This window comes from Morchella sextelata, assembly GCF_020137385.1.
Source record: "Morchella sextelata strain SCLS chromosome Unknown scls_18, whole genome shotgun sequence".
In the NCBI taxonomy this organism is placed as follows: domain Eukaryota; kingdom Fungi; phylum Ascomycota; class Pezizomycetes; order Pezizales; family Morchellaceae; genus Morchella; species Morchella sextelata.
The window spans coordinates 320,187-345,473 of NW_025408633.1; the positions used below are offsets into that span (position 1 = coordinate 320,187).

The 25,287-nt window shown below is 47.6% G+C and overlaps 6 protein-coding genes across 6 annotated transcripts; 2 read left to right on the forward strand and 4 right to left on the reverse strand.

Moving 5' to 3' along the window:
• Nucleotides 1-721: 721 nt before the first annotated feature.
• H6S33_004606 (uncharacterized protein) lies at nucleotides 722-2,801 on the reverse strand (the record flags this gene model as incomplete). Its single annotated transcript, XM_044836333.1, has 2 exons — nucleotides 722-1,744; nucleotides 1,812-2,801. The coding sequence occupies 2 exons, from the start codon at nucleotides 2,799-2,801 to the stop codon at nucleotides 722-724; spliced, it is 2,013 nt and encodes a 670-aa protein (XP_044690579.1).
• A 6,122-nt stretch (nucleotides 2,802-8,923) lies between these two features.
• Nucleotides 8,924-9,933, reverse strand: H6S33_004607 (uncharacterized protein; the record flags this gene model as incomplete). The annotated part of the gene is made up of 4 exons (XM_044836334.1): nucleotides 8,924-9,038; nucleotides 9,100-9,408; nucleotides 9,472-9,700; nucleotides 9,786-9,933. The coding sequence occupies 4 exons, from the start codon at nucleotides 9,931-9,933 to the stop codon at nucleotides 8,924-8,926; spliced, it is 801 nt and encodes a 266-aa protein (XP_044690580.1).
• A 3,269-nt stretch (nucleotides 9,934-13,202) lies between these two features.
• Nucleotides 13,203-14,966, reverse strand: H6S33_004608 (uncharacterized protein; the record flags this gene model as incomplete). The annotated part of the gene is made up of 4 exons (XM_044836335.1): nucleotides 13,203-13,512; nucleotides 13,571-13,788; nucleotides 14,631-14,660; nucleotides 14,730-14,966. The coding sequence occupies 4 exons, from the start codon at nucleotides 14,964-14,966 to the stop codon at nucleotides 13,203-13,205; spliced, it is 795 nt and encodes a 264-aa protein (XP_044690581.1).
• A 1,963-nt stretch (nucleotides 14,967-16,929) lies between these two features.
• Nucleotides 16,930-18,275, forward strand: H6S33_004609 (uncharacterized protein; the record flags this gene model as incomplete). Its single annotated transcript, XM_044836336.1, has 6 exons — nucleotides 16,930-16,995; nucleotides 17,059-17,076; nucleotides 17,166-17,412; nucleotides 17,475-17,726; nucleotides 17,792-17,942; nucleotides 17,993-18,275. 6 exons carry the CDS (start codon nucleotides 16,930-16,932, stop codon nucleotides 18,273-18,275), a joined length of 1,017 nt encoding a protein of 338 aa, XP_044690582.1.
• Nucleotides 18,276-21,110: 2,835 nt separating this feature from the next.
• H6S33_004610 (uncharacterized protein) lies at nucleotides 21,111-21,807 on the reverse strand (the record flags this gene model as incomplete). Its single annotated transcript, XM_044836337.1, has 2 exons — nucleotides 21,111-21,707; nucleotides 21,760-21,807. The coding sequence occupies 2 exons, from the start codon at nucleotides 21,805-21,807 to the stop codon at nucleotides 21,111-21,113; spliced, it is 645 nt and encodes a 214-aa protein (XP_044690583.1).
• A 702-nt stretch (nucleotides 21,808-22,509) lies between these two features.
• Nucleotides 22,510-23,445, forward strand: H6S33_004611 (uncharacterized protein; the record flags this gene model as incomplete). Its single annotated transcript, XM_044836338.1, has 4 exons — nucleotides 22,510-22,531; nucleotides 22,630-22,952; nucleotides 23,040-23,273; nucleotides 23,335-23,445. The coding sequence occupies 4 exons, from the start codon at nucleotides 22,510-22,512 to the stop codon at nucleotides 23,443-23,445; spliced, it is 690 nt and encodes a 229-aa protein (XP_044690584.1).
• Nucleotides 23,446-25,287: the final 1,842 nt, after the last annotated feature.

The following is a 25,287-nucleotide window of genomic DNA, read 5'->3' on the forward strand; positions in this document are numbered from 1 at the left end:
TAAGCTGGCGCTGTAGGTATGAAGTAGAGAAGAACACAGCACGTGCCGAGGGACTCTGTCTTCTCTCTACATGTAAGTAGCTACACACGTACTGGCAGGAATCCAAGAGAGTGAGCGGTTATGAATTCGGCAGTGGTTCAAACCCGGGATTCTATCCTCTCTGCCCGCTCCGAGATGATACGCGTCAAGTGGGTGCTTGAGTAAGAGTTACCGATGCTGATCTGTAGTATCGGCGTAATGCGGTTAGGTTATGGATCGGGGGGTTCCTTCTGAGTGGGTTTAGTCGAGTTGGATCACTGTCTATAGCCCCTAGCACTATGCTGCCAATTCAAGGCAATTCATAAATATCCTATCGCACCAGTCTACTCATACTATGAATTAAACAAAAAAAAAAAAAAAAAAAAAAAGCCTACTCATACTACTTCCAGACCCTAGACCCCGGGTTGAACATTCCAATCATGGACTATCACTCGGGCGTGTTTAAGCCCATAAAATTCTAATCATCAACACTGCACAACTACAAAACGAACAAACCCCTAGTCTCCGAAATATATTCATCTTCATAAAAAGGCATAACTAATTTACCAAAATAAACAATCATAAATAAACAGTCTTTAATAAACACAATCATAAATAAACAATCGTTAATAATACAATAAAACTAAGGCACTATATCTATTCCTGTGTATCCCCCTCTATCCTCTCTATCTTCTACACAGCCCTACCGTATCACAGCCTTCCTAACCCTCCCACTCCTCCTCGTCCCCTCTACCACCGCCGCCGCCTCACGATCAACCTGCAAAAACACCTCCTGCTGCGGCGCACTCGGTACCTCTTCGTTCTCGTCGTCGCTGACTAGTGGCGGTGAACTCAAGTCTGATTCTTCGTCAGCGCCTACATCTGCAGTAGGTGCGGGTGCTGGTGCTTTCTTTGTGGGGCGTTTCTTTTTGGTTATGGCTGCAGTTGTGGCTTCTGTTGTTGTTGGTGGTTTTTGGCGTTTTGAGCGTGGTTTTGTGGTCTCTGGGTTGGCTTCTGAGGTGGCTTCTGGGGGTGGGTTTGCGGCTTTGGGCTTGCGGGTTGTGGACTTCTTTTTTGGCGGTGATGCTTCGACTTCTTCTCCGTCTTCCGCAGGCTCTGGCTGTTCTACTTTCGGCTTCCTCGCCGCCCTCTTTTTCGGCGGCGGTTTCTCGCCCCGCTCTGTATCTACAGCATCCTCATCCCCGTCGTCCTTGACCTCTTTCTTCGCCCTAACCCTCTTCACCGGACTTAACCAATGTTCGCACCCCTCCGGCCAATACACCCTCCCCTCACTCCCCCCCATCGCCACCTCTCCCTCTTCCACCCCGTCCTCATCCCCCCTCTCATGCGGCACCACCTCCGCCACTACCCCCCTATTAGGCCCGATCTCAAACTTTCGATACAGCTCAAACACCGCCTGCTCCTTATCCTTCGCCTCAATCATCAGATCCATGTTATCGTCGCACGGCGGCAGCCCATACACGCGCTTCGAGTGCTTGCGCATGTCACGGTCAGTAAGTGCCTCCGGCCGTGGCTCGGAATAGTGCTGCTTTTGTGTGATTCCTTTGTTGGTCCATGTGGCGGCGATAGCGGGGAGCGTGGGGAGGAGATCCAGGCTGCCTTCGCGCAAGTCGGGGGCGTGGCGGATGTTGTGGTGGTGCCAGTCGAGGACGAGGGGGATGCCGAGGTCCTGGCAGATGGGGAGGAGGTCGTGGACCGTGTAATTCTGCGTCGAGTTAGTGGGTGCCTGATTCTATGCGGGAAGGGGGAGGGGGGGGCGCAGAGGGACGTACAACGTCGTCGTTTTCAAGCACGAGGCGGGCCTTGACGGCCGGTGAGAGGGTAGCGTAATTCTTGCGGAAGCGGGCGAGCGTGGCGTCTTTATCCCCAAACACGCCACCCATATGCAGAATCATAACCGCATCCTTATCCGCCTGTCCCTCCAGCCCCAGCAGCCCCAGCAGCTCCGCATGATACTCCAAATCCCTCACCGAGGCCTCAACAACGTTCGCCTTCGGGCTCGCAATCTGCGTAAACTGCCCCGGGTGCGTCGTGAGCCTATGCCCATACCTCATCGCCAGCGCTCCCGCCTCCCTGAGCGCCTCGGCCGCAAAGTCCAGTGAATAGCCGTACACGGGGTGGCTGGCAAACGGGAACATCTCGCTCGAGATGCGCAGGAAGCGGATGCCGTAGCGCTCGTTCCAGCGGATCATCTTTGGTAGGTCGCAGGCGTTGGCGAGGCCGAGTGACTCGACGTAGGCCTTGCCGGCGGCGGGGGTGCCTTGCTTTAGGATTGTGTCGATACGGCAGGTGCGGGAGCAGAAGATGGGGGGCGTGGCGCTGCGGAGGTAGGTATTCAGGCAGGCCTGCTTCCTGTTAGCTCTCTGCGGCGGGGACCGGGGGACAGGAGAGAGGGGGAGGGGGAGTACATAGCCAATCCGTCCTTTCCACGGCAGCGGGAGATGCGTGCTATTGACCTGTGGCTCGCGCGTGATCTTTGTACCGTCTTTATTCATTGTCTTTATGAACGTCTTGCGATCAATCACCGGCTTCTTCTTCTTCGGCGCGGGTTTGCCCGACTTCTGGGAGGCGGCCTTTTTACCCTTCCCTTTTGCAGTAGCAGCGGCGGGCTCTGGATCAAACTCATCAGACCCCTCCTCTTCGGGCGCAAACTCGTCTCCATGCTCCTGTTCCTCGGGCGTCGCAGAGCCTTCGGGCAGTGCGGCAAGAGTCGCCATGTTTGCCTCTGCCTTGATGACCGCTGCGCGCTTGCGCTTCGTCATTGTGAGCGCGGGACGAGGGGGTGGTAAGAAGGCTTTATGTAGCGTAGTAGAGGCAATTGATAGACACCTTATTGACCTTACAGCTGCAGTCGTAGTAGTAGTAGTGAGAGGCTTAAGGGTCTGTATCCTCAGCATGCAGCGTAATTGATGTATTTGAGAGGAGGGTCTTTTATTCTCAGATCCGGGGGGGAAGGGGCTGTTCTTTTATGATGCATCTACAAGTTCTACCCTAAGGACCCGGTTTTGTTGTCGTGTGTGTGGCGGGCCCGAGCCACACGGACGCAGGGGTTGCTGTGTTAGATTCGCGGGTGGTGGCACAAGATCTGGGGATCGGGAAGCTTATTGCGACGTCATGGCCGGCCCCGGACTGGGCTGGTCGGGATGGGGGATGAGCTGCGGTGGCATATCTCAGCACGGCAGCTGCATGCCTCGTTCTACCGGATCACTTTAATTTCCTAAAGACAAATGATCAGAGAAGTCCAGTACAAGGAGCTTATCAAGGTCTCTTCAGGTCGGTCTTGGACGGACCGGTTTGCAGTGTGCAGCCGTGCTGGGTGATACACCGATCGTTCCTGATATTACGCTAGCATCTAGTGGATAGCCTTCATAGACTGTCACTCGATCTTGGTACTGTCTTGGCGGGGGATGTGAAATCGAGCAACCTTTCGTTAACGAGGAAACATACACGGTTTCAGGCTGCTGGTGGTCGAGGTCTCGCTATCCTAGGCCTGAAATGCTCATGGCCCAGGCTCTGTTGCTCTATTGCTCGAATGAAGAAGGCGAGAGCGATGATGATTGGATTTAGACGTCACGTGGGTTGCAGCTTAACTTAGGGTCTCAAAACAAACGCACATACATCTACTTGACCGATTACAGCCGCGTAGCTGTTATAACGTGTCTTGACAGTACCTATTCTGCCAACCTGCCCCACAACGTATGTTAGGGATTCAATCTCCTCATCTTAAATCTCTCAATGAATACGCATACTCACCCACATGACCACATATCAGATGCGCGATAAGAAATTTTGGGCAATGACCGCTCACTCGGCCATTAACGATAATAGCGGTGTATTAGAAGCCAGCCTGCTAAAAAGTCAGATCTTTAACATCTACATATCTAACATCTACTGACAACTTACATGTCGCTGACATGCGGAGCCTACACCCCCTACTCTTCTCTTCTCTTCTCTGGACTCCTCTGGCCGCCTTTACTGCCTAATACAGAATCGTAGCTCTGACCCTGTTTATATAGGCAAAAAGCATGGCGAGTGATCTGTCGTGACTGGATCGATAGGTTTGGCAAGTGGCTCAACCACTATAGGCGGATATTCCAACGGCCGACCAACTGCTTCACTTTTATCGAGGGAGAGAGTACAGCATGGTCGGTTTTCAGCGGCAGGAGTTAGAGACCTTTTACTTTGTTGGTGGGTGGCGATGACAACTTTAAATATCTCGGTGGGTCGTCTTCTACGTTGGTGATATGGCAGCCGGCAAACCCTCGTTATTTGCAATAGCCATGGTTAGTCTACTCGCGCGGCCGAGTTTCGACTTAATCACATGACCTATGAGCAACGCAAAAACCTGTTAAATAGCGTCACGTGAGTAAGTCGAAACTCGGCCGCGCGAGTATGTCATTCCGCCTGGAAGAGCTACATCAGATCTCCTTAAGGTCTTCAATCTAGATCTAGTCGGACGCAGTAGGTTCCTTTTTTTGTCAGTAAGTATTGCTATCCCGGAAACTGTTTTGGCATTAGTATTAATATATGACACGCACAGTAATTGACCGAATAAGCCAATTGTGCATATATCACCCTTTCGAAAACGGAGAACCATCACTATCAAATTATAAGCCATCACATATTTAGGGGGAGAGACCTCAAACCGAACCCCTTGAGCTCAGGGGGCACAGCCCCCCACTCCTCCCACAACATCTCTATCACAACCCCACTGCCCCCCCTCGTAATCTCCAACACGGCTTCCCCCGTCCCCTCAACAATCCGCACATCCACCATCCGCCTCAAAACCCGTATATCGCCCTCATCCTCATAATCCCCACATCCTCCTATAGCAACGCCCACTCCAACAGCCATCAACTCCACCCCCCCCCCCCCACCCTTCGGTCGTCTCCACTACTTGCCGCACGATCCCCCCCCCCCCCCCCCATACAACAGTGAACCCCGGCCCACAAGCCCGTAGCTCCACTCCTATCCTTATCCCATCCTGCACAACCCCCCGCACAACCCCCCGCACAACAAGAACCTACGCAACCCCCCACACCCCGCCCTCAGAGCAAGATTCACTACGTGCCTGCAGCCCAGCAGGTGGCGCTACGGACGATGATTGGGAGACGGCTATGACAGATTCTGTTACTGCGGTGGTAGTGGTGTGGGTGGATTGGTGTGCATGTTTAGGAGAGGGGTTGTGGTTGTGCACACTCTGGAGGAATGAGCGGACGGTGGGGGTGTTGCGGGCGGATGGCGGGTAGTGGGGGCTACGGGCAAGGTAGTATAGTCAATGAAGTATCGATCAGACGTTCCAAGCCACTCGAGAGCTCCAGGAATGGGGTTAACACGCTCGGGGCAATCCCTCCTATTCGCCTCGAGCTACTATACTCGATCATAGCGTATTCAGTGGGGTTGATGACGTTTCCGCGATAGGAACGTAAGGTTAGAAGTGTTCCCCGTGCAGATGATTACTATATCTATACCAAATGAATATAGATTCAGTTTTGATAGATCTAAGGATAGTTGAGCAGCTAGAGCACCCTTGATCAGAGGCATCATCTCTCTTTGCATGAGCAAGGAGAGGTATGGGCTATACGAGGCGGAGGCAATCGTCCTTCATGCTCGCTTCGGGTAGCCTCGATCGTGGACCACACTAGGCGTCGGTGAAGAGGTGAGTGTTGGCGGGGGGTGTGAGTTAGGGTGGAGAGATCGTGATGGTTTGGAGGAGGTGGTTTGGAGGAGGAGTTCGGGTGGGAGGTCTAGGCTGGACATTGCGGGGGGAGGAGGTTAGTTGTATATTAATTGGAGAGAGGGTCTGTGGTATTACTGAAAGGTATGGATATGGTCGTTAAATTGTGCTGGGTATCCTGGATTAAATACGACCACTGCACTGGAAGCCTAGAGCGCGGGGATTGCGAGGTCATTAAGTATCATCTAGAGTATAGACACATGACGTGACGATATAGCCATATGATGCATGGCCTGGGTTGATCATATGCATGGGGCTGTGCAGAGATGGTGTAACAGCAATCACAAGGTATCACTCGCGTACAACCTCTAAAATCATTGGTGGTTAGTTGCAGATATTATAGATGCACATATACTGATCCCTGCGCTCCTGCATGCAGTTCGGAGGACTACAGCTCTCGATGGAGGCATGCGTGGTCCGAGTGTCATGTCGAGAGCAAACCACCGCGGTTTATAACCAAGTGTTCTAGAACTTCGCCAATGCATATGTATATCTCTATCTCTAGATATATGTCATTGGTGATTGATAGTTCTGCAGTGCTAGCTCCCGCCGCCGTCTTCCCCAATCTTTCGTTACACGCGCCAAAAGAAAGGATCAGAGGGATTGCCATCAACTTCCAGAGTTCCTGAGACTGCTTTGTTTGTAGATATGATAAATCTATATATCTATACTTTGGATAGGCGAGGACGAGGGCTTTAAGACAAAGGCAACTTAGTTAAGATATTCTCTAAATGACCATTATATATGCACTGCTATGAGTTGGCACTATGTCCGTCCCATTGACTTGATGATGTGTACATCATGTATAAGTAAGCAAGCCTCAAGCCGTTGCGCGGCTTTCGAACGACTCTTTTCTGCACTTGCGCTTCGCCGCTCTTAAGTAATCCCAATGAGATGATTTGGATATATACCTGACCATCATATCGAGACTTTTTGCTACCTGGGTCGAAGTAATTTTGTTCCCACTTATAGCAATCCTTTAGTGGTGACGTTCGTTGATACCAAACCTAGATAGGCCACATTGTACCTTTCTCTTTATTCACCTACAGATCTATCTAGCCATCATGATGCTTTAATTAACTCAAAGAACAATGATGACCAAGCAATACCTGGAGTTTCTATACCGGTCTAACACTGAAGAAAACTTTAGGGCACTAGGTAGGGAGCGTGGCCTTATCTCTTAGGTGTTCAGTCTGAATTAAAATCGTGACTGGACGTGATATGGCCTAACTATCACTGCATGCAGCTCGTCCAATCATTGAGTTGTCACACACTAGATCTTAGATAGAGAGCTCCACAGGCCTAGGGTCAATGAGAGAATTAACAATAACGAAGCTCAATAGAGAATGTCGCTAGCTATAGGCCATACCGTATTCGCTCACGATTTTGGTTTGGACTGGCCGCCTAAAGGATAAATAGCTGCCAACTTTTGAAAGGCCACCTAGCTCTGCCAATGTGAGACCTAAATATAGATATGAATCAGTGTCTGAGTCCCCCTGTTCTTAGAACTACATACAGACGGGATTTTCGAGTGCACGGTGCACTCTGTGGCCCCCTTAACTAAAAGCTGAGAGCTTCGCCAGCTAGCGAAAGGCATAGCATGGATGCCAACAACCCTAACCACCGAGTGATAGTTTATGATCTTGGCGTAAACCCCACTAAGTGTTCTAGTTATTTTTTTTTTTTTTTTTTTTTTTTTGGGGGGGGGGGGGGGGGGGCGGGTTAGCCGTCGCACTCAAGTTTAGCAGCGAGGTTCCGATAAATTCCGTTCACTATGCATCGCATGTGCATACAAACAGTCAGTCGTCAATTTCCATCGTCTCGGCCGCGCCGTATGTACCGTACTATAGGAAGTTGATCAAGCAAACGAGGAAGAACTTGGGTGTTTGTATTACCACTTTTGGTTGAATGATCCATCAATACCAAGTTCCTATCAATATTCATACCATCCCAACATAAACAATTGTACCCCTAGCTAGACTAATATATATGCGGGGGCTGCTGGAACTTCTGACCGCGAGTTACCTATCACCTCCTTACATCACCCATGAGGATATCGAAACACGCATCTTAAATCATTGCGCACCGTATGCATGCATGTCTTCTAAATAGTATAATCTTCCTCCTTGTGGTCAGAAAGCATTATGATTGGTTTATTTTCTTCTATCAGGACTGCTATGCAGTGCCGGAAAGTCCCCAATGCCCGTCCTGGGAATATATGAGTGAAACGTGATAAATCCCTATTATTTAAAAACCCCAATTTTCCAGATCCCCCTTACTCTTTTCTAACGCGTAGAGAGAGAGAGAGAGAAAGGTTTGAACCCAATAGCTGGATCTGTTAATTAATTATAATCATATGCAGCCCGCGGCCGACGCCATATATTTGCACATGAGTTTAATTCTTTAAACCATGTAACTTATTAAATTAACACCATGATAGATACATACCGCTTGAAACCGGCTCATACTCCACAAATTAAACCGGGGAAACCACGCCTGCGGGTCTTTTAGAAAGAAAAAAGAAAAACGGAGACTAAATAGTCAGACTTTACAGTCAACTGCAAAAGTCTGAATTTTCTTTTATGGCTTACCTAGCGCTGTTTTTTTAAAAAAAATCCGCCAAATTTTTGCCATTTTCGCCCATGAAATGCCAAGACCGTGCGAAATACGTGTCAAATGGGAGGTATTGTGGTTTGAGGTGATCTAATCGTTTCATAGACTATTTTTATTTCAATTACCTTTTAAATATGAAAGATTTGGCTTGAACTAACCTTCAGGGGCATGATATGGGTTTTGTAAATTTTTGATTTTTCTGAAAAAAGGTTGATGCAAGGCGGAAAAGGAAAATCAAGACTTTTGCAGTTCACTATATCACAAGAGAAAGAACAAAGAAAGAGGAAAAAAAGAAAGAGGCCCATGCCAGCTAAGCCTATCCAAATCCCTAGAAGTCCAAAACCAAAACCACTAACATAATACAGCGGCTACTATTTGGGTTAGAGTTAGCCTGAACAAAGATCCTTGTCTATTGACCTTGATGTTGACTTTGAAGAACCATTCCTTATGCCGCGAGCGCATAAATGTATATGCCCTAGCTAAGTTCAATACAGTTACATGGCAGCACCGTATATATATATATCAGCTCGAATCTCATATGTTTGATGTCATGGCCTGATGTATCAAGAACTCTCGCCGAATTTCTTTAAGGGTTCTTTGACTACTGTAGTCTGTAGCTCCGAAAGGCCATGATTCAGACATAACCACACTATAAAGACGATGTCAGAAAGAAACATGCGAGGGCTTAACGTATAACGCGGGTTACTCACTCATACTCATCTTCAAACAAATTACCCATCAAACCCCTGCCTTTCCAGCCTGAGCTCATCCATACACAACGTAATTCCGTGCTTTTACTATTGCTATTTCCTTCAGTTTCTAATATTCGTGTGTAGGCTAGGTCTGAGTGATGTGTGCTAGTGATCATCTCAATAAAAGACGAGCCATGCATGCCGATCGGCTGTGTAGATAATTCAAGATTCTCCATAGGCCACTCGACTGGAGAAGGTATGTTATCTTGTAACTCCCGGTCCTCTTCGTAGACGGGCTCCATACTGTTGGTCTCAGGATTGGCGCGTCTAGACACATAACAGGACTTTAATATCATAAAGGTGCTTTACCAAATCTAGATGTGCACTTACATTGGCTCAAGCTCCTCGCGTGTTATATTCGTCCAGTCCTCAGATATTTCTACTGAATCTTGCGAGTCGTCATGATAACTATCCTGAGAATCGGTTCCTCTTGCGGCACTCTCAATTCCATTGAGCATGGGAATATTCATGATATACCCGTCTTCGTTCGGCCCCTTGTATTCCATGGCTTCATCCTGCGTTTCTGGTGTAAAGTAACCTATTTGTGACGGGACAACATCTGTGACAATAATTTTGATTAGATTGAGCCAATTGGTTTGCAATTTGTACCTTCTTTTCAGGAGTTTTTTCCCCTTCAAACTTACCTTTTATATATGTCAGGCCCAAATCAACCTCATAATCATGTTTTTCGCGAGCACGTTTCACCTTATTTTCCGAGATAGGCACCCCACACAATAGGAAGGCCGTTCGTTTTCTGTCGACATTTGCCCGTTTGTCTTGGATCTGCGCCATGCTCCGGGCCACTCTTGCTAATGTTCCTCCAGACACCCCACTTACTGATCCGAGTTTTATATTGCGCTTTCCTAAATTCTCAATGTCAGTCTGACAGTCACATAAAGTAGTACGTTGAGGGAACGAACGGCCAATGAGCGATAAAGTCTTGAGCTTGGCCACTGTCTTCGGGTCAGCGTTGTCTCAAGCTACAAGCCTTAGCTTTCATCGCTCGACGTTCCCTCGACAACTACAATGTACTCAAGTACATGCAGTATATACAGCGGATTCATAAAAGAATTCTTACTTTGCGAAAAATCCATGTTCTTCCGCCATGAGTTTCTGTATTTTTCCGAGAGTATACGTATGTCCACCATTGGTGTGGCTCCTCAGGTAATAATTCTCGATTATTTCACGATGTTTATCCCAATCGTCAGGTGTCGGTATAAAGCCAGACATTTCGAGGTGTTTTATGCAATAAATATAATATGGTTAACGCGCGCGCGCTGCAAAGAAAGATTTTGATAGGATCACTCAAGCTGCAAGAGAGCCCACGGGTAATAAGTATAGTCAAACAATAAGTGCGTGTTTGTAGCTACGTAGGATAATCCGTCTATAAGTAGACGCCAACTCTGAACAGTACGTCTCGCGCGTGCATCTCTCTTTCTGTAGCCCTGGATCGGACGGAAACACCACCTACAGTCCACACCACTTCGAGAGTTTGAGGCTCTTATGTGCACGCCATCTAGAGCAGCTAATATAGGCTTTCAGCTGATCCCTGTTTTCTATTTCCTACAGCCAAGAGTCCATCCTAAGTGCACTAAACTATCGACAAACAGAGCATCCTACAGGTGCAGACTGAGAAATACTCGAGGACGGAATATTTAGCATTAAGTATTAATCAGAAAGTGACATGTCAGCTGCGGCAGGCGCAACTTTAGCTGCATGAGTTTTTCTTTCACTTTGGGAATCAGGGTTCGGGTCAGCTGAAGGCCTCTATTACTTCAAACAAGTACTGAAAGATTCGTAAATGCAAAGAACATGACTTTTGTCAGCCAATCATCTTCCTAGAAAAAGTTTTGTGGAACAGACATCCCCACGGCCTTCCCCACGCAAGAATGAAGCATCGTATTCCATCCACCCCTATGAAGGGAAGCCTGTTTTATGGAAGCGCGTACGCGCAATTGCAAGGGGTGAGAAGTTTCTTAGAGAGATTGAAGAGTACATGTATGTACCTACATGTACACTCACCATACTACATGTAGCTTGATGGCCCCGAGTGATTCTTCATGATTTAATCATCTCACAGAAGTTAACTCCTATCATGACCAAGACAGGAGCCTCGCTTCACTCTGGGTATGATGGGTGTTATGTGTCCTTAGGGCTTGGGTCGTACTCAAGAGGTTTGGGCATATACATGTATGTATCCCTGATCGTGGTACTTGCACAAAGAATATAGTACATGTAGTATGCGAGAAGACTCGAAGGATTTACATATACTTTTAAAAAGTTGAATCTTTGTCCAAAGAGAGGATGGCAATTAAAGTACCTGGTACATGTAGTTCATAATACATGTACGGACACCTTTGGGGTGAAAGAGGGGTTAGGCTTTTGGCTTCAACATGTGCGAAGTGCTTAGATGTACACACATGCAGCGTCACACCAAATTGGTGATCAGCGGTGTGGATTCTTAGAAACTTTTTATATGTATGTGATAGATTTGAAACTACCACAAGTTGGCAGGGGTCTGGGGCACGGTGATACAAATACCTATACGCAAGGCTGAATATTTGGTCAACTGATCAATTAGGGGCGGATCTGTATGGCAGAATGCACAATAGTTCGTTTGTTCTATTGAAAGTTACTTATGTAGTTATGCATATATGCGCCATCGATACATCTATTTGTTTCCATAGCTATGTATCTTGGAAACCCAAGACCACCCGAACCCCTGCTGTCGCTGCATTTACTAATTCATTTCTATAGGCTAGTAGATAGATATATATGTGCTCTGTAGATATATCTACTTCATTTCTATAGGCTAGTAGATAGATATATATGTGCTCTGTAGATATATCTACTTCAAACCTCTGCCTTAAACTATTTTATAATCTAGACGTCCCCAGATATCCACGCCACATTTCTGCTGATCATGAAGCCACTTGCGACACACCGGCACCATTTTACGTTGAAATATAGAGTTACAGAATATTGCATCGCATCTGCACTCTTAGAACGTGGTGCTCATACTACTTGTACCGTTCGCGTGACTATAACTGCGGTCAGTGTAATTAATTAGCAATACTGAACCTCCACATGTCTCAGCCCGGCCATCACGTCAAACCTTTATACCCGCTTGTATATTTTTACCGGCTCTAGGACAGGAATAATCAACAATCAAAATTAAGGGCTTAGGCGCCGCATTCGACCGAGGGGAGTACATAACTATTGCGATATGCCCCTCAGCGAAAGTGATAAAGAAATTGTCTAAACATCACGGGACACACGTGTAGGGGTTTTCCGATAAAATTTCACTTCTCAAGACTTCTTCCCTTCTATTTTGTGGAAAATCACGGGTAATCAATCATTGACTAGAACACGCCTCGATAACTTTATGTAATAATTCCCAAACCAGGCCCGAAAAAAACAAAAAAATGCAGCAAGGTTGTCGAAAAGAACAAAAAAAAAAAGAAAAATAAGAAAAACCCAAGCTCAAACACGAAGGGAAGAAAGATCGTTGGGAAATTGCAGGCATGAGAAATATCAAGACTGGCGTATACAAGTGATCTGTAGAGATGAGAACAAACGAAACTTAAATTGTGGAACGCAATCCTTCCAGAGAAACAAAAATAGACCTCCTGAACCAGCGATACTTGGGATGACGATATCTCCCAGGAAAAATCAATGAATCTGCCACCTTTCTCGCCAGCTGCGAGACGCCCGATGCCCGGATTAAAAGTTGAACATTGTGTTGTTATTCGTAGGATGCTTCGTAATGTGTTATCGCGTACAGCGTAAAGGATAATAGAGCATGCGGTTTACTGTAAGATAGGATCCAGAATCAGCTTACTATTCCCCAGAGATTTGCCGGAGATGCTTGAGGTAACTGAGAGTGGGAAAGATGCAGCGAAGGATTTGGCGACTGGGCAAATCGAAGAGACATATTTCGCTTCAGCCTAGGCTTAATCCTACAACTGCCTGATGGCAGGTGCCAAAAAGCGTTGCGTACTTCTAGTGGATTGCCAGTTCGCCGCACCAGAGGAAAAAAGTGAATAATTCAAGAGTGACAATCAGGGTGAACCAACCAAAACATCATCATCCATCCCAACATCACCATTGCTGGCACCAACCGCAGTTGGGGCAGCCCCACCGGCTGTGGCAGCCCCGGAAGTTCCACCAACGAAGTAGTCTGCCATATCAGCATCCAATTCCTCGGCGGTTGGCTTCTTTCGGCTAGGATTGCCAGAGCGTCCACCACGAGCATCACGGCCCCCACGTCTGCCTTTAGCACCGCGAGCTGCTGATGTACCCATATTTTTAGTGACAGGCTTTGGCTTGTTAGCGGTAGAGTTACGAGCTACGGGAACCTGCTTGGGTGCACTGTAAAGTAGTTAGTGTGATGTCTCTGGAATTTTTTTCAAAAGGGTGTTAGGCATACCCGATGCGGTCTGCGAAACTAGCTGGCGCGGTGGGGTCCACAACAAGTTCAACCTTCATCGGCCTTTTGTCGACCTCAACACCGTTGTATTTTTGGACTGCGGTGGCGGCGTCAGAAGCTCGAGAAAATTCAACAGTTGCAATTCCACGTGACTGGCCGTTCGGTCCATAAGTGATGACGCAACGCTTAATTGGGCCGACAACCTTGGTGAAATATTCCTTAAAAGTAGAAAAGTTGATGTTAGAATGTTCGGTTCCAAAAAATTGACGCCTGACTTCGAATTCTCCAAAAGCTGTAGGAAAATTAAGACACAAAGCTACGGAGACAGGAGCGAGTTTGAGTCTCAAGGAGCATCGAAATGAATACTCCGTGGTTGTCGCAAGCGATTCCAAAATGCAATGACGAACGATGATGCAGAATGTTCGTAATGGCAAGAGCAAAACAAACAAGAATTGTATCACAACGTCTGCGTTAACAAAATCCAGGCAGTTCCCAACAGCTTCAGGCATTCAGAAGCTCCCCAGAATTAACCTTCCACATTGATCCAACCTCCCGATCCGAGTTAGGATCGAAATCTGGTTGTTTTCAATCTTCGTTCGTTTCGATTTTAGAGGGTGAACCAGAAAGGCATCTGGGGGAGCTCTGCAATATGGCCTCATCGACATGCGAGATATATGCCTGCCCAATGTCTGTCCTGAAGCTGTATACATTGGGATATGTAGGGTCGCCACTACATATTGACAAAGGGGAACTGCGGGAAAGTATGCAAAGGCATCAGGATGCTTGCAAAAAGACAGACCACATGATTTTACCAACAGGAAAAATCTGTACGGAAGTCATTGTGCATGGGGAATCATCATCGTTCGCCGTTATGCATTTGGATTCGCGCCGTTGAGTCTCATAGAAGAAGGGTGGCAAAAGGGTCATCATGAGGTGCTCTCATTCCTCACTCCCAAAAAGGATAGAGAAGCTCGCTCGCTGCTTCCCCGGTCCGTAGCGTTTGTGCCTTCGTTTCCCAGACTCATGCCGTGTGTTTGACTTCGTTGTACAATCAACGTACCTTGATCATAGCCTCATCCACATCGTAGGGCTATTATGATTTGTAAGTGACGCGTTCAAAATCAGGCATAAAATCATCAGCGCGTAGGAGCGAGCTTACCAAGTTAGAAACAATAATTTTAGATCCAGCGACCTTTCCAGACGGGCCAGTTGGCACAGTCTTGGTAGCGTTCTGCGTGATAGTTGCGGATGCCTTTTGTGCGGCAGCCCGCTGAGGGCGTTTGCGGATACCGCCAGCGGGAGCATTGCCACTCCTGGCACCGCGACGGCCAGCGGCACCAACACGAGGGCGCTCAGCGAGAATCTCATCCAGAGACTGATCGAGTTTTGAAGACATTATTATAGAATGATGAGAAGGAGTTATGAGGATGAAAGTCAAATGAATACAGTATCGAGCGGATAATGTTGCTATTCAGTCGCGAGGGATGCAAATACTTTATCAAGCGGGGTTGATTTTAGTAGCAGGAGATGGATAGATGAGCAGCAGAAGAGAGTAAGATAAGACGTAGGAAGTGGACGAGGGTGAGAGACTTTTATATGAGAAGCTTGTTGGGAGTGTTGTGGGTGATGAGGATGGGATGCAGAATAGAAGGGACACGAGCGCGGACTTGGGAGGAAGAGAAGGGAAAAGGAGACACAGAACACGTGTTATGTAAGCATATTTGCTCATCAACCAGTGAACACCAGTGCATTCAGCCACAACTGAGAGCTGGCAGGATTGAATGGGTGAATGATGGCATCACAACAGAATAAAAGTTTGATCGATCCAGCGGCACACATAACTAGACGCCTACACTGCCCCAGTTCTACGTTCTTTGTCCAATCCTGCTTTGTCCGGCTGTTTGCACACTTGTCACTCTCTGTGCAGTAAAAAATAAATACATCTGCCTGCATCCAGTATAGCGGTCGATGTAGCGATGTTGGTTCATGCGGCGCTACAATAGATATAAAAAGCATCATTCAATACAGCCTATGTTTTGAAGAGTCTTTTATCTCACTGAAAGCTGCCCCTTTGACGTAACTTTACTCATCCCATTTTCAAAGGGCCGGAATTATTACATGGTCGATTCTAAAGCACTTCCGCTTTCACTGGGCCACCAGTCCTTGGCAGATATTTCAACCAAGAACTACTAAATTACATGTAAAGTCGCTGCTGCCCGCTCCAGAATGGACTGAACAACCTTCCGGTAAATATTCGAAAGTGGTAGAATAAAAACATCCCATCGAGAGGGTATATTTGTATCGCTGTACTATTCACAAAGAAAATGGATATTGTAAAGAACAAATTATAGGTAAACTACATGTAGAGAACCTGTTTTTGTTTTTGTTTTTTTTAAAATCTCTTAAACAGCTGGTAGATATCGTACAGATTACAGGCCCTCTACAAAACCCTAGACCTTTTTGCGAAGTGTCAATCGGCCGGTGTTTGATTACACATCCAATCCCACTGACTACGTCTGTCTTTGCTTCACAAGTTCTTAGTTCAACCTTCCCTCTGAATTGCGCCGCATGGTATCGTACTATGTCTATCTGTTTATTGAGCGCGCAAATTAGCTTCATGCGCACCAGTTGAATTCTGTAGCTGCCATAATCACGCACCACGCATTCTCATCGACCAGGCACCCCCCTAATTACTTCCCACGATCGCTGCCTTTCCGTGTCCGTTTGTCCGGCCATCCACAGAGGAGTGAGAGAGCTCTCGAGCGTTGACAGCTAAGAAGTGGTAGAGCACGATAAGGCTCATCATCAACGTCCCCAGAAATATTGCAATTGAGTTGAGTTCCGAGTCGGTGATCATATCTGCGGTATGGTATCTTCAAGACAAACGACTGTTTCTAGGGGAAATACCAGAAGTGAGAAGGGTGTTTTGGATTGCGAAAAAAAAAAAACGGCAGTTATTCCAAAACAAAGTACAGCTATGGAGGACGTGTTCTCTTCGAGCTGTAAGAGCCTCCGACAAAGCTACGTAACGGCTAAAGCGGCAACTCATGCATAATGCCTCCATGCCCATAAATACGCGTAGATCACAGCAAAACCACTCTAGCCGCTGCCCTACTAATGCCAAGAATCCACAGTTACGACCTCCTCAGCAACAAGAGAGAAAAGTCAACGTTGAACTAGTGTTTCTAGCGTGCAACAACCTCACTCGTTACAACTCAACTCTGTTGATTTTTTTCATATACAGAAAAAAAGTAAAATCCTCCGTAAGCCTCTCCTACCCCGCAGGAACCTCAAGATTCGATTTCGGCTGCGAAAAAAAGTTTAACAGAATTGATTAGATACCCCCACCATAGCCCACCATGCCACCAAAAGGGAAGGATACCAAGGGAACGAAGCCCTCTGTCCAGAAGAGCGTACAGGACAAGGTGGGTTCCCCCGCAAGTCCCTTACCATACTGACACTAACTAACCCTAACCTGCGTATTCCAGACTTTCGGGCTCAAGAATGTTCGTCCACCCCCCTCCCACCTCACCAGCACACACCCCCGGGAATGAATACGAATCAGTCCAGTCACTCAGTCTAACAACCTCCACAGAAAAAAGGTGGAAAAGCACAAAAAGTGATCGCACAACTACACTCACAGGCCAGCGCCTCTGGTACACCCGAGGAGAAACGAAAGGCTGCTGAGAAAGCTCAGCGTGAGGCAGAGAAGAAGGCCGCTGAGCAGGCGAAGAAGGAAGTGGCGGATCTGTTCAAGCCCGTACAGGTGCAAAAAGTACCATTCGGTGTTGATCCCAAGAGTGTGGTTTGCATCTACTTCAAGAACGGCCATTGTGAGAAGGGTGTGTGTTTGCTTCCTCTTTGCGTTACGAGAATTGGGGGGCAATGCTGATTTCTAGTCAAGGCAAGAAGTGTAAATTCTCTCACGACTTAAGTGTAGAGCGAAAGACGCTGAAGAAGAATCTGTATGAGGATGGTCGAGACGAAGGGGCGGACGGCGAGGGAAAAAAGGAGGACGGTATGGACAACTGGGACGAAGAGAAACTGCGAAGCGTTGTTTTGAGCAAGCACGGAAACCCTAAAACAACTACCGACAAAGTTTGCAAGTTCTTTATCGAGGCTGTCGAGAACGGGAAATACGGATGGTTCTGGCAGTGTGCGTACTTCCTTTTCGCTCTAACTTGGGAACATATTACGACGATTAACAAGAATTTATTACAGGTCCAAACGGAGGTAATGACTGTAAATATAAGCACTCTCTACCGCCTGGCTTCATTTTAAAGACGAAGGAGCAACGTGCGGCGGAGAAGGCCCTTATGGACAAGTCGCCACTAGCTACGCTCACCCTTGAAGACTTCCTGGAAGGCCGACGGTAACCCAACTATCCTCTATCTAATAAATACCCCTGCTAATCATGACTAGTCTCGCCCTTACGGGTACATTAACGCCCGTCACCGAGGAGACTTTCAAAAAATGGAAACTGGAGCGCACTTCTAAGAAGGAAGCTGAGGAGGAAGCACGACGTGCCAAGGAAGCAACCGGAAGAGCACTCTTCGAGAAGGGTGACTGGCAAAACGAAACCGACAGTGAAGAAGAGGAAGAAGGAGAAGACGACGACGATGGCGACTTTGACCTTGCTGCTCTTAGGAAAGAGACAGAGGCGCTAGAAGCAGATGATGCGCCAATCAAGGTTTATGGGAGCTGAACATATAATTATCTCAAAAAAATAAAAAGCAAAGAAAAATACGCGGAGGAACATATATGGACAGGGAAAGGAGAGAAACGAATACATATTCATCATTGGTGCTCTTAGAAACGCATCACGGGGGAGCGCTTGCTTTTATGTTATGTTTTCATTTTTATCTTTTCTTCCCTTACATTCCTTTGTACTGGCGTGATGTCTTTTTTGGCTTCTTCTGGGTAGGTTTTGTTTTCGCATTTCCTTTGGGGGTGTAACTACATATAGTGCACAGATATTTGTGTTAAGATGGTTTGGCAGGCCTAGGGTGTGTGTATGGTTCGATTTTGGGCATGCGTGCGCTGGAGATTAAGACTGAAATCAGAGTACTACAACACATGGCAATCACCATTGGATCACGGCCTGTATTCTAAAAAATGGAATGCACGTACTCAAGTGCTTCCGATCCGAACTCACAGTTAATTACATGTAAATGTAATTAAGTAATTATGCTTTCCTCGATATCTGTGGAAATAAGAACACAACTGTGGTCAGTACTCCACTTAATAATTTAGGTCACGTCAGCGGGTGTTGTGTTTTTCGTTCCGGGCTCAATTGAGAAGTATTGTCGGTCCTGAGTTGATACATGCATGTTCTAAATATTATAGTTTCCTCATTGCCATCAGCATATGGAGCGGTAAATGTGTCAAAAGTAATTTTACCAACGGTAGTAAATTATTTACCACCGGTGGTATAAGCACTGGATTTCAGTCATTGTGTCTGCACGCTATCCTACATTAGTATATTTCCCACCGGTATAAGCACTGGGTTTCGGTCTTTATGCTGCGCTATACTACATAAGTAAATGTTCAATCATTAATGCCAAAACTTATGAAAATTTCCCACCGGTGGAAAATTTTCATTTATATTGGCATTATATGCCCCCCCCCCCCCGGGGCCAAAAGATCTGTGCTTTTATCATAAAAATTAGGATTATAGGTATAAATACTGGTATTATTTTCACCACCGGTGGTAAAATAATTTACTACCGTTGGTAAAATTACTTTTGACACATTTACCGCCCCATATCAGCAAGCCTTTATATTATAGTTTCCTCATTGCCATCAGCAAGCCTTTCTACTGGTTTACTCCACCAGCCGAGACGGGCAAAGCACCTCCGAAAGGGACCCAGAATCTTTGAAGAAACGTATTATAGTCGGGTCAGTCCATAATCAAGAAAGAAAACTACGTATGCCCAGATTTATAGATCCTCCTATAAATCCTTTAGTTTGGGCGTTGCTCTATATACTATGATGATTAATTTGGCCAAAGACAAAACACTTGCAATATGGCATTGCCTGAAGATCCAACCTCCCCCAACCCCGGCCCCATGTCTTCTGCCCGAACCATTATCAACCATAACGCGCAAAATCATACAAGAAATAGCTAGAGGCGCTCCCACCTTCCCATTCGCCGACTGGGTTACAACTCCTACAATGTCTATTCCGTCCAAGATTCAAAGGTATCTTGATCAGTGGCCTCTTTTCTCGACTCAGACCAGTCTAAGAGGAACATATGTCAAAGCTAACAACCTCGTTTCCCAGAGATAGCTCGGCGTATCTGCAGCTACATCTTGTTACCGCCGCCGCTCAGGCTGGTTGGCTAGTTATAGGTTCAAGGTTCAGTCATCTACACGTAGCTGGCTAGAAGCTATATCGAACAGTCCCTGGTATCTAGTCAGCTGCGTACAAAGACTACTATATCCAAACATCCCCAACCTCCCCCTCCTTCGCTATTGTCTAGACTTAGGGAATAGAATAGCGGTGTTTGGAGCTTGTGTGGTGTATTAGTCTCTCTATTGTCATCGAAAGGTACTTTGTTTGTCGGGCTTTATTGGATGATTACTTCCTTAGCTTCCATAACTACATGTACATGTATCACTCCGGCCACATCACAACTCCTCAAGGAGATCATAAGCTATCACTCGGGAGGGTTAGGGTTATTGGCTGCGCCAGTGGCAACGGCCCAAGAGACTCCGGAGTCCATGTTGGTTGAAGTGGCTATTAGACAAAATTCCGACCTTTTAGTTAACGCGCGAGTATATATGCGACTTGAATCAAAAAGGTTGACAATAGTCAGGGCTTCGTGGGTCTGGATAGATTAACAGAGACATTGAACATCGTGGAGTACGAATCCAACTATTATATAGCCAAATAGTCCTCTACCAGTAGTACTCTTCTCGGGGTACCTCACTATGTATCAAGTAAGTACGATCCCGAAACCAGATCTACTATAATAGCACACAACACTAACTCTTCGGGCTTCTCCAGGGATCCAGATCAGCTAGTCGGATTCTAAACCTGACCAGCCCAATTTGAAAATATGGCTACCGCCGTATTTGAGAAAATTCGTTGCGCTGCAGCAGGGGTGTTCTCTACCAAATCTTGCATATTGACGTCCAAATACTGCCTCTGGTTGGCCTATACCCCTGCTGCAGCGCAACGAATTTTCTCAAATACAGCGGTAGATGAGATTTCGTGGATACCTAACGACTGGATAATGTATACTAGGGAAAACAAGAACAAGAGCTCCTTGTGTATATATATATTTATATCTGAAGAAGAATAAAAGGCGGCATTCATTATGCGAGCTCTAATGATGGGTGAAAAACACATAATGCACATAAAAACGCCCAGAGTGGTAAGTAAAACACAGTGCCCCATTCCCCGGAGGGCAGTAAGTAGAAGAGGAAAGGAAAGGAAAATAAAAGAAGGACTCCCGATGGCCTACACGACCCAAATCACAGGACCACACAAACAAAAAACAGCCGCGCCACTCACTATATACTACTAAAACTGCACCCTAACTCTTCAACATCTCCAACCTCTCCCTCATTTCGTCCAGATTATCTTGATTCTCCTCCTCCTCGACGCCCTTCTCGGGTGATACCGGCACCGCGGGCGCCGCCACAACCGTGCCGCCCATGACCTCCCTCAGCGCCTTCTCGACCTCCTCCTCTACCTCATCATCCTCCATCTCCACATCATCTGGCAACGAGTCCGCCACCATCTCCTCGATAATCCCAGCCTTCACCAGCTCCATACTGAGCTCTCTCATTGTGCCGGTGAGCTCGGGTAGGCGGACGAGGCTATTGACATCTCGCATAACGCCCGTGCTCGTACGGATAGAGCCCTCGATCTTTCGGACAGAAAATGCCTCGTTGACCTGCATCCCGACGCTCTGGAGCTGGGCCTTGCTAGTAATGAGACGGGAGGATTGCCGCCGGATGCGAACGAGCTCGCGCGCGATGATACGTGTTTCGGCAGCGCTGTTGTTGGAGCGTGATTTGGATTTGGTGAGGATTAGGGCCTTGGTTCTGGACTCGAGGACGCGCAGGCTTTGGATGTGGCGCTCGAGCTCGCGCGTGTTCTTGCGGATGAGCTGGTTGCATTTGCGGAGCTGGGGGTTGTTAGTGTGGCTTCGGAGGGGGAGTGCTTCAGGGGAGATTCACTTGGACGGCGGGGTCAGGGCCCCAGATGATGGCTTTGATGGACTCCATGGTGGGTTTGGGTGGTTTGGAGATATGGGTATTGTAGTTGTTTGTGGGAGAGATAGCAGTGAAATAAGAACAGTAATAGGAAGTAGAATAGTAAGATAGTAGGACAATAACGGTAGTAGTTGCAGTAAGTAAAGTAGTGAGATTAGTAGAAAATTCAGGCCTGTGACTCTACCAACAGCAGCTCACCAGGGGAAGGCACAGCACAGTTAGAGTCCTAAATCAGACACTGCCAGGCCGTGGTTGCAAGAAGTCGGGCTGCAGTCGGCGGTTGACGTCTCCCCCGTCCAGTCGCGATACAACGTGACGAAGCTTGATTCCGCCCACGCCCTCACCCCCGCGCCGAGGCAACAAATTCATAATGTATGAAATACCCCAATTCACCTGCCATCGCATTTTGACATTCCCATTGCCCCCGAATCCGCGCTCTTGGAAAATCGCTGGCGTGGCGGGCGATAACGTTGCGTGGGGTGTTCCATTTGTTTCGCTGGGGTTCGCTCGTTGGTGGGGTTGTGGGCGATCATTACATTACGTCCTTCTTTCCAACCCTTCCTGCAACTTTAAGGCTTTCTCTTTCTCCCCTTCCCACCTTCCATCGATCACATCAACCAACGTTCATCCCTTTCTCTACCTAAAAACAGAGGAATATTGAATTGCTACCCCACTACTACAAATAGAGATACCCCGCTATACGTAAAATAAGCTATGGCTACCTCAACCCCCGAAGGTTAGTATCAAGATGATCTCCCCCCACTACATCATCCCCCCCCAATTGTTCATCTCATCTCCTCCCGTGAATCCCCGCTAACAACTCCCAAAAAACAGTCATCTGGGCACAACGTTCCAGTGCCGACGAGCCCGAGAAGAATGTTTTGTATCTTTCAATAAACGCCTACGACTGCGCCGCAGACACCATCAAGCTCGATATTCAGCCCACCAAGATCACATTCAGCGGAGCGTCCAAGGCTCGCAGTTTTGCCGTTGAGCTCGAGCTTTACGCCGAGATCGACCCCTCCCTTTCAAAGCACTCTCACTCGGCTCGCGGCGTCGACTTTGTGCTCAGGAAGAAGGAGGCCAAGCAGGAGTTCTGGCCCAGACTATTAAAGGAGTCAAAGAAGCAGCACTTTGTCAAGACTGACTTCGACAAGGTGCGTATAGTTATTTATGACGGGGATTAGACCTACTGCCCCTACCCCTCCTCGCTAGGCAATACCATGCTAATAGTACATGTGTAGTGGGTCGATGAGGACGAGCAGGAGGACGTCGCCGATGACCCAATGGGCGGCGGTATGGGCGGTCCTCCCGGCGGTGAGGACGGCGGCTTCGGCGGCATGGACTTCTCAAAGCTTGGTGGTATGGGCGGCATGGGCGGCATGGGCGGCATGGACATGGCCTCTATGATGGGCGGCATGGGCGGTATGGGCGGCATGGGCGGCATGGGCGGCATGGGCGGCATGGATGAGGACGATGTATACTTCTCCCTTAAACCTTGATCAGATGCGAAGAAAGAGTGCTGATTGTTTTTCTTAGGAGGATATGCCAGAGCTTGAGGACAGCCCAGTAGCTGCCGATGTTCAGGCAGAGGGTGATGCGAAGGCTGATGCGGCCCCTGCTGCATCTAAGATCGAGGAGGTCAATTAGGGCAGGGCGAAAAATAAATGACCAGCAGTGGCAGACGTGGCTTTCCTTCTTGTTTCTCGTTCATGCTAACTTGCGTCTGGTGCGCTCGCTGACCATGGTTGCTATTGTGAAATCATAAAAAAAAAAAATTACAAAGTAGAATTTCCACCATTCTTTTTTCTGTGTTGTGAGGTGCGGGATGTGAGGTGCGGGATGTGAGGTGTGAGAGTTGGCCGAGTGATGCTTTGCGAAGTGAATGCTATTGTAAGGCCTCTTCTGTGACTATATTTCATGATCTAACAAAGGCCATGTTTTATTTGTTCTCTTTTCTTCGGTGTAATGCATATATTTTTTTATGTAATGGGTCCAATATACCTTAATTCTTCCACTACCTAGCATCAGTTGCGTCTAGATCTATCTACCCATGCAGACATCTCCGGCCTGGCATAAATAAGGCAACCCGCCCCAGTCCTTCCCATTTCAGCTAACCATCCACCCACCTCCATGATCAGCCCTCGTAGCGCGCGTATCCAAACCTCACTACTAAATACATACCTCCAAACCCTCAAATCTCTAACCTCCGTCGGATTCTGAACTGGACTGGTCAGGTTCAGAATCAGACTGGGGGATCTAGGGAAAGAGGACTCTGAGTGGCTTTGGATCTACTTCTCGAGGTCGGCAGGTCGTCATTTCGACCGGCGGAGGTGTATAAGGCTAGACATAGTTTCTAGAATACCAAGAAGAGAAGTCAGGGTTGGGTTGTGATTGGGCGTGGACAGGTGGGGCTTGCAACGGATGCTTAAGCTTGATATACATGCAGGTAGGCAAAGTAGGTACTCGTACTGCCCTCACACTCTCTACCGATGCGCTCACTAGCCGCGGTGAATTGTAACGTCTACAGCGATACTAGTTCACAGTCTTACGGCTTCATAGCTATATCCTTTTGACCACTGTCAGCTCACACCAACCGTGCGTGGGCCAACAAAACTCCGCCGGCGAACCAATACTATTCGCCGTGGACTCACGACTTACTGTACCAGATCTCAAGCGGGGCTATGAGTCTACAGTTAGTATGTACTGAGCTTCCTACTATCTTTTTTCGTGACTTGTTGATCGCCGGAAGCGTTGCCCGCCAATCGCCGTAGCCCTAACCCTAACAATACGAGTGAGATTTTGTGAATGAGTGATAGCGTGTGATTAAAATGTTTGGAGAGTTGGAGGCGGGGGGGATTGGGCGCTGTTTTGGTAATGTGTCAGAGTGGTGTAGTGCGGGGGTTTATCGTGAAATCACTCGCTACTTGCGTATTGACTTGGTTACTCCCTACGTCGCTGGGCTGGTGTCTGCGGATATTGGTGTCGGGGGAGATGCATATAGTAGAAGGCTGGCTATCGCGGGGCTTGTGCAGAGGGGGAAGTACATACATCATGTTTTTAGTGAGAGGATATCGGAATAAAATAGAAAGAAGCTGGGGGTGGTGGGTTCTGGGGTTCGCTTGATCAGACGTATTGGTGCGGCCGGGGGAAGGGAGTTACGCCTCCCGGACAACGTCTCCTTGACGGGATAAGCTTAATTTCGAGGCTCTAGATTGTTTTCCCTGCACAGCTGCGCAACTCCCTCTCCCGCCTATATAACACAATTCCCACAACTCATAGTCAACCTCCCCGCACCCCCTCTGGTCCGTCGTCGCCCCACCACCCCACTCCATCGCTCTATGCACCACACTGCTCTCCAACCGTCACCCTCATCTCTCCCTATCCTCGCGGTATCCTACCACGGTCGATGCTCTGCTGCGTGCCGGTATGTATAGCGGAACCTTATCATAAGAGTTTGGAGGTTCACTAGATCTAACGGCCGGATTTGAA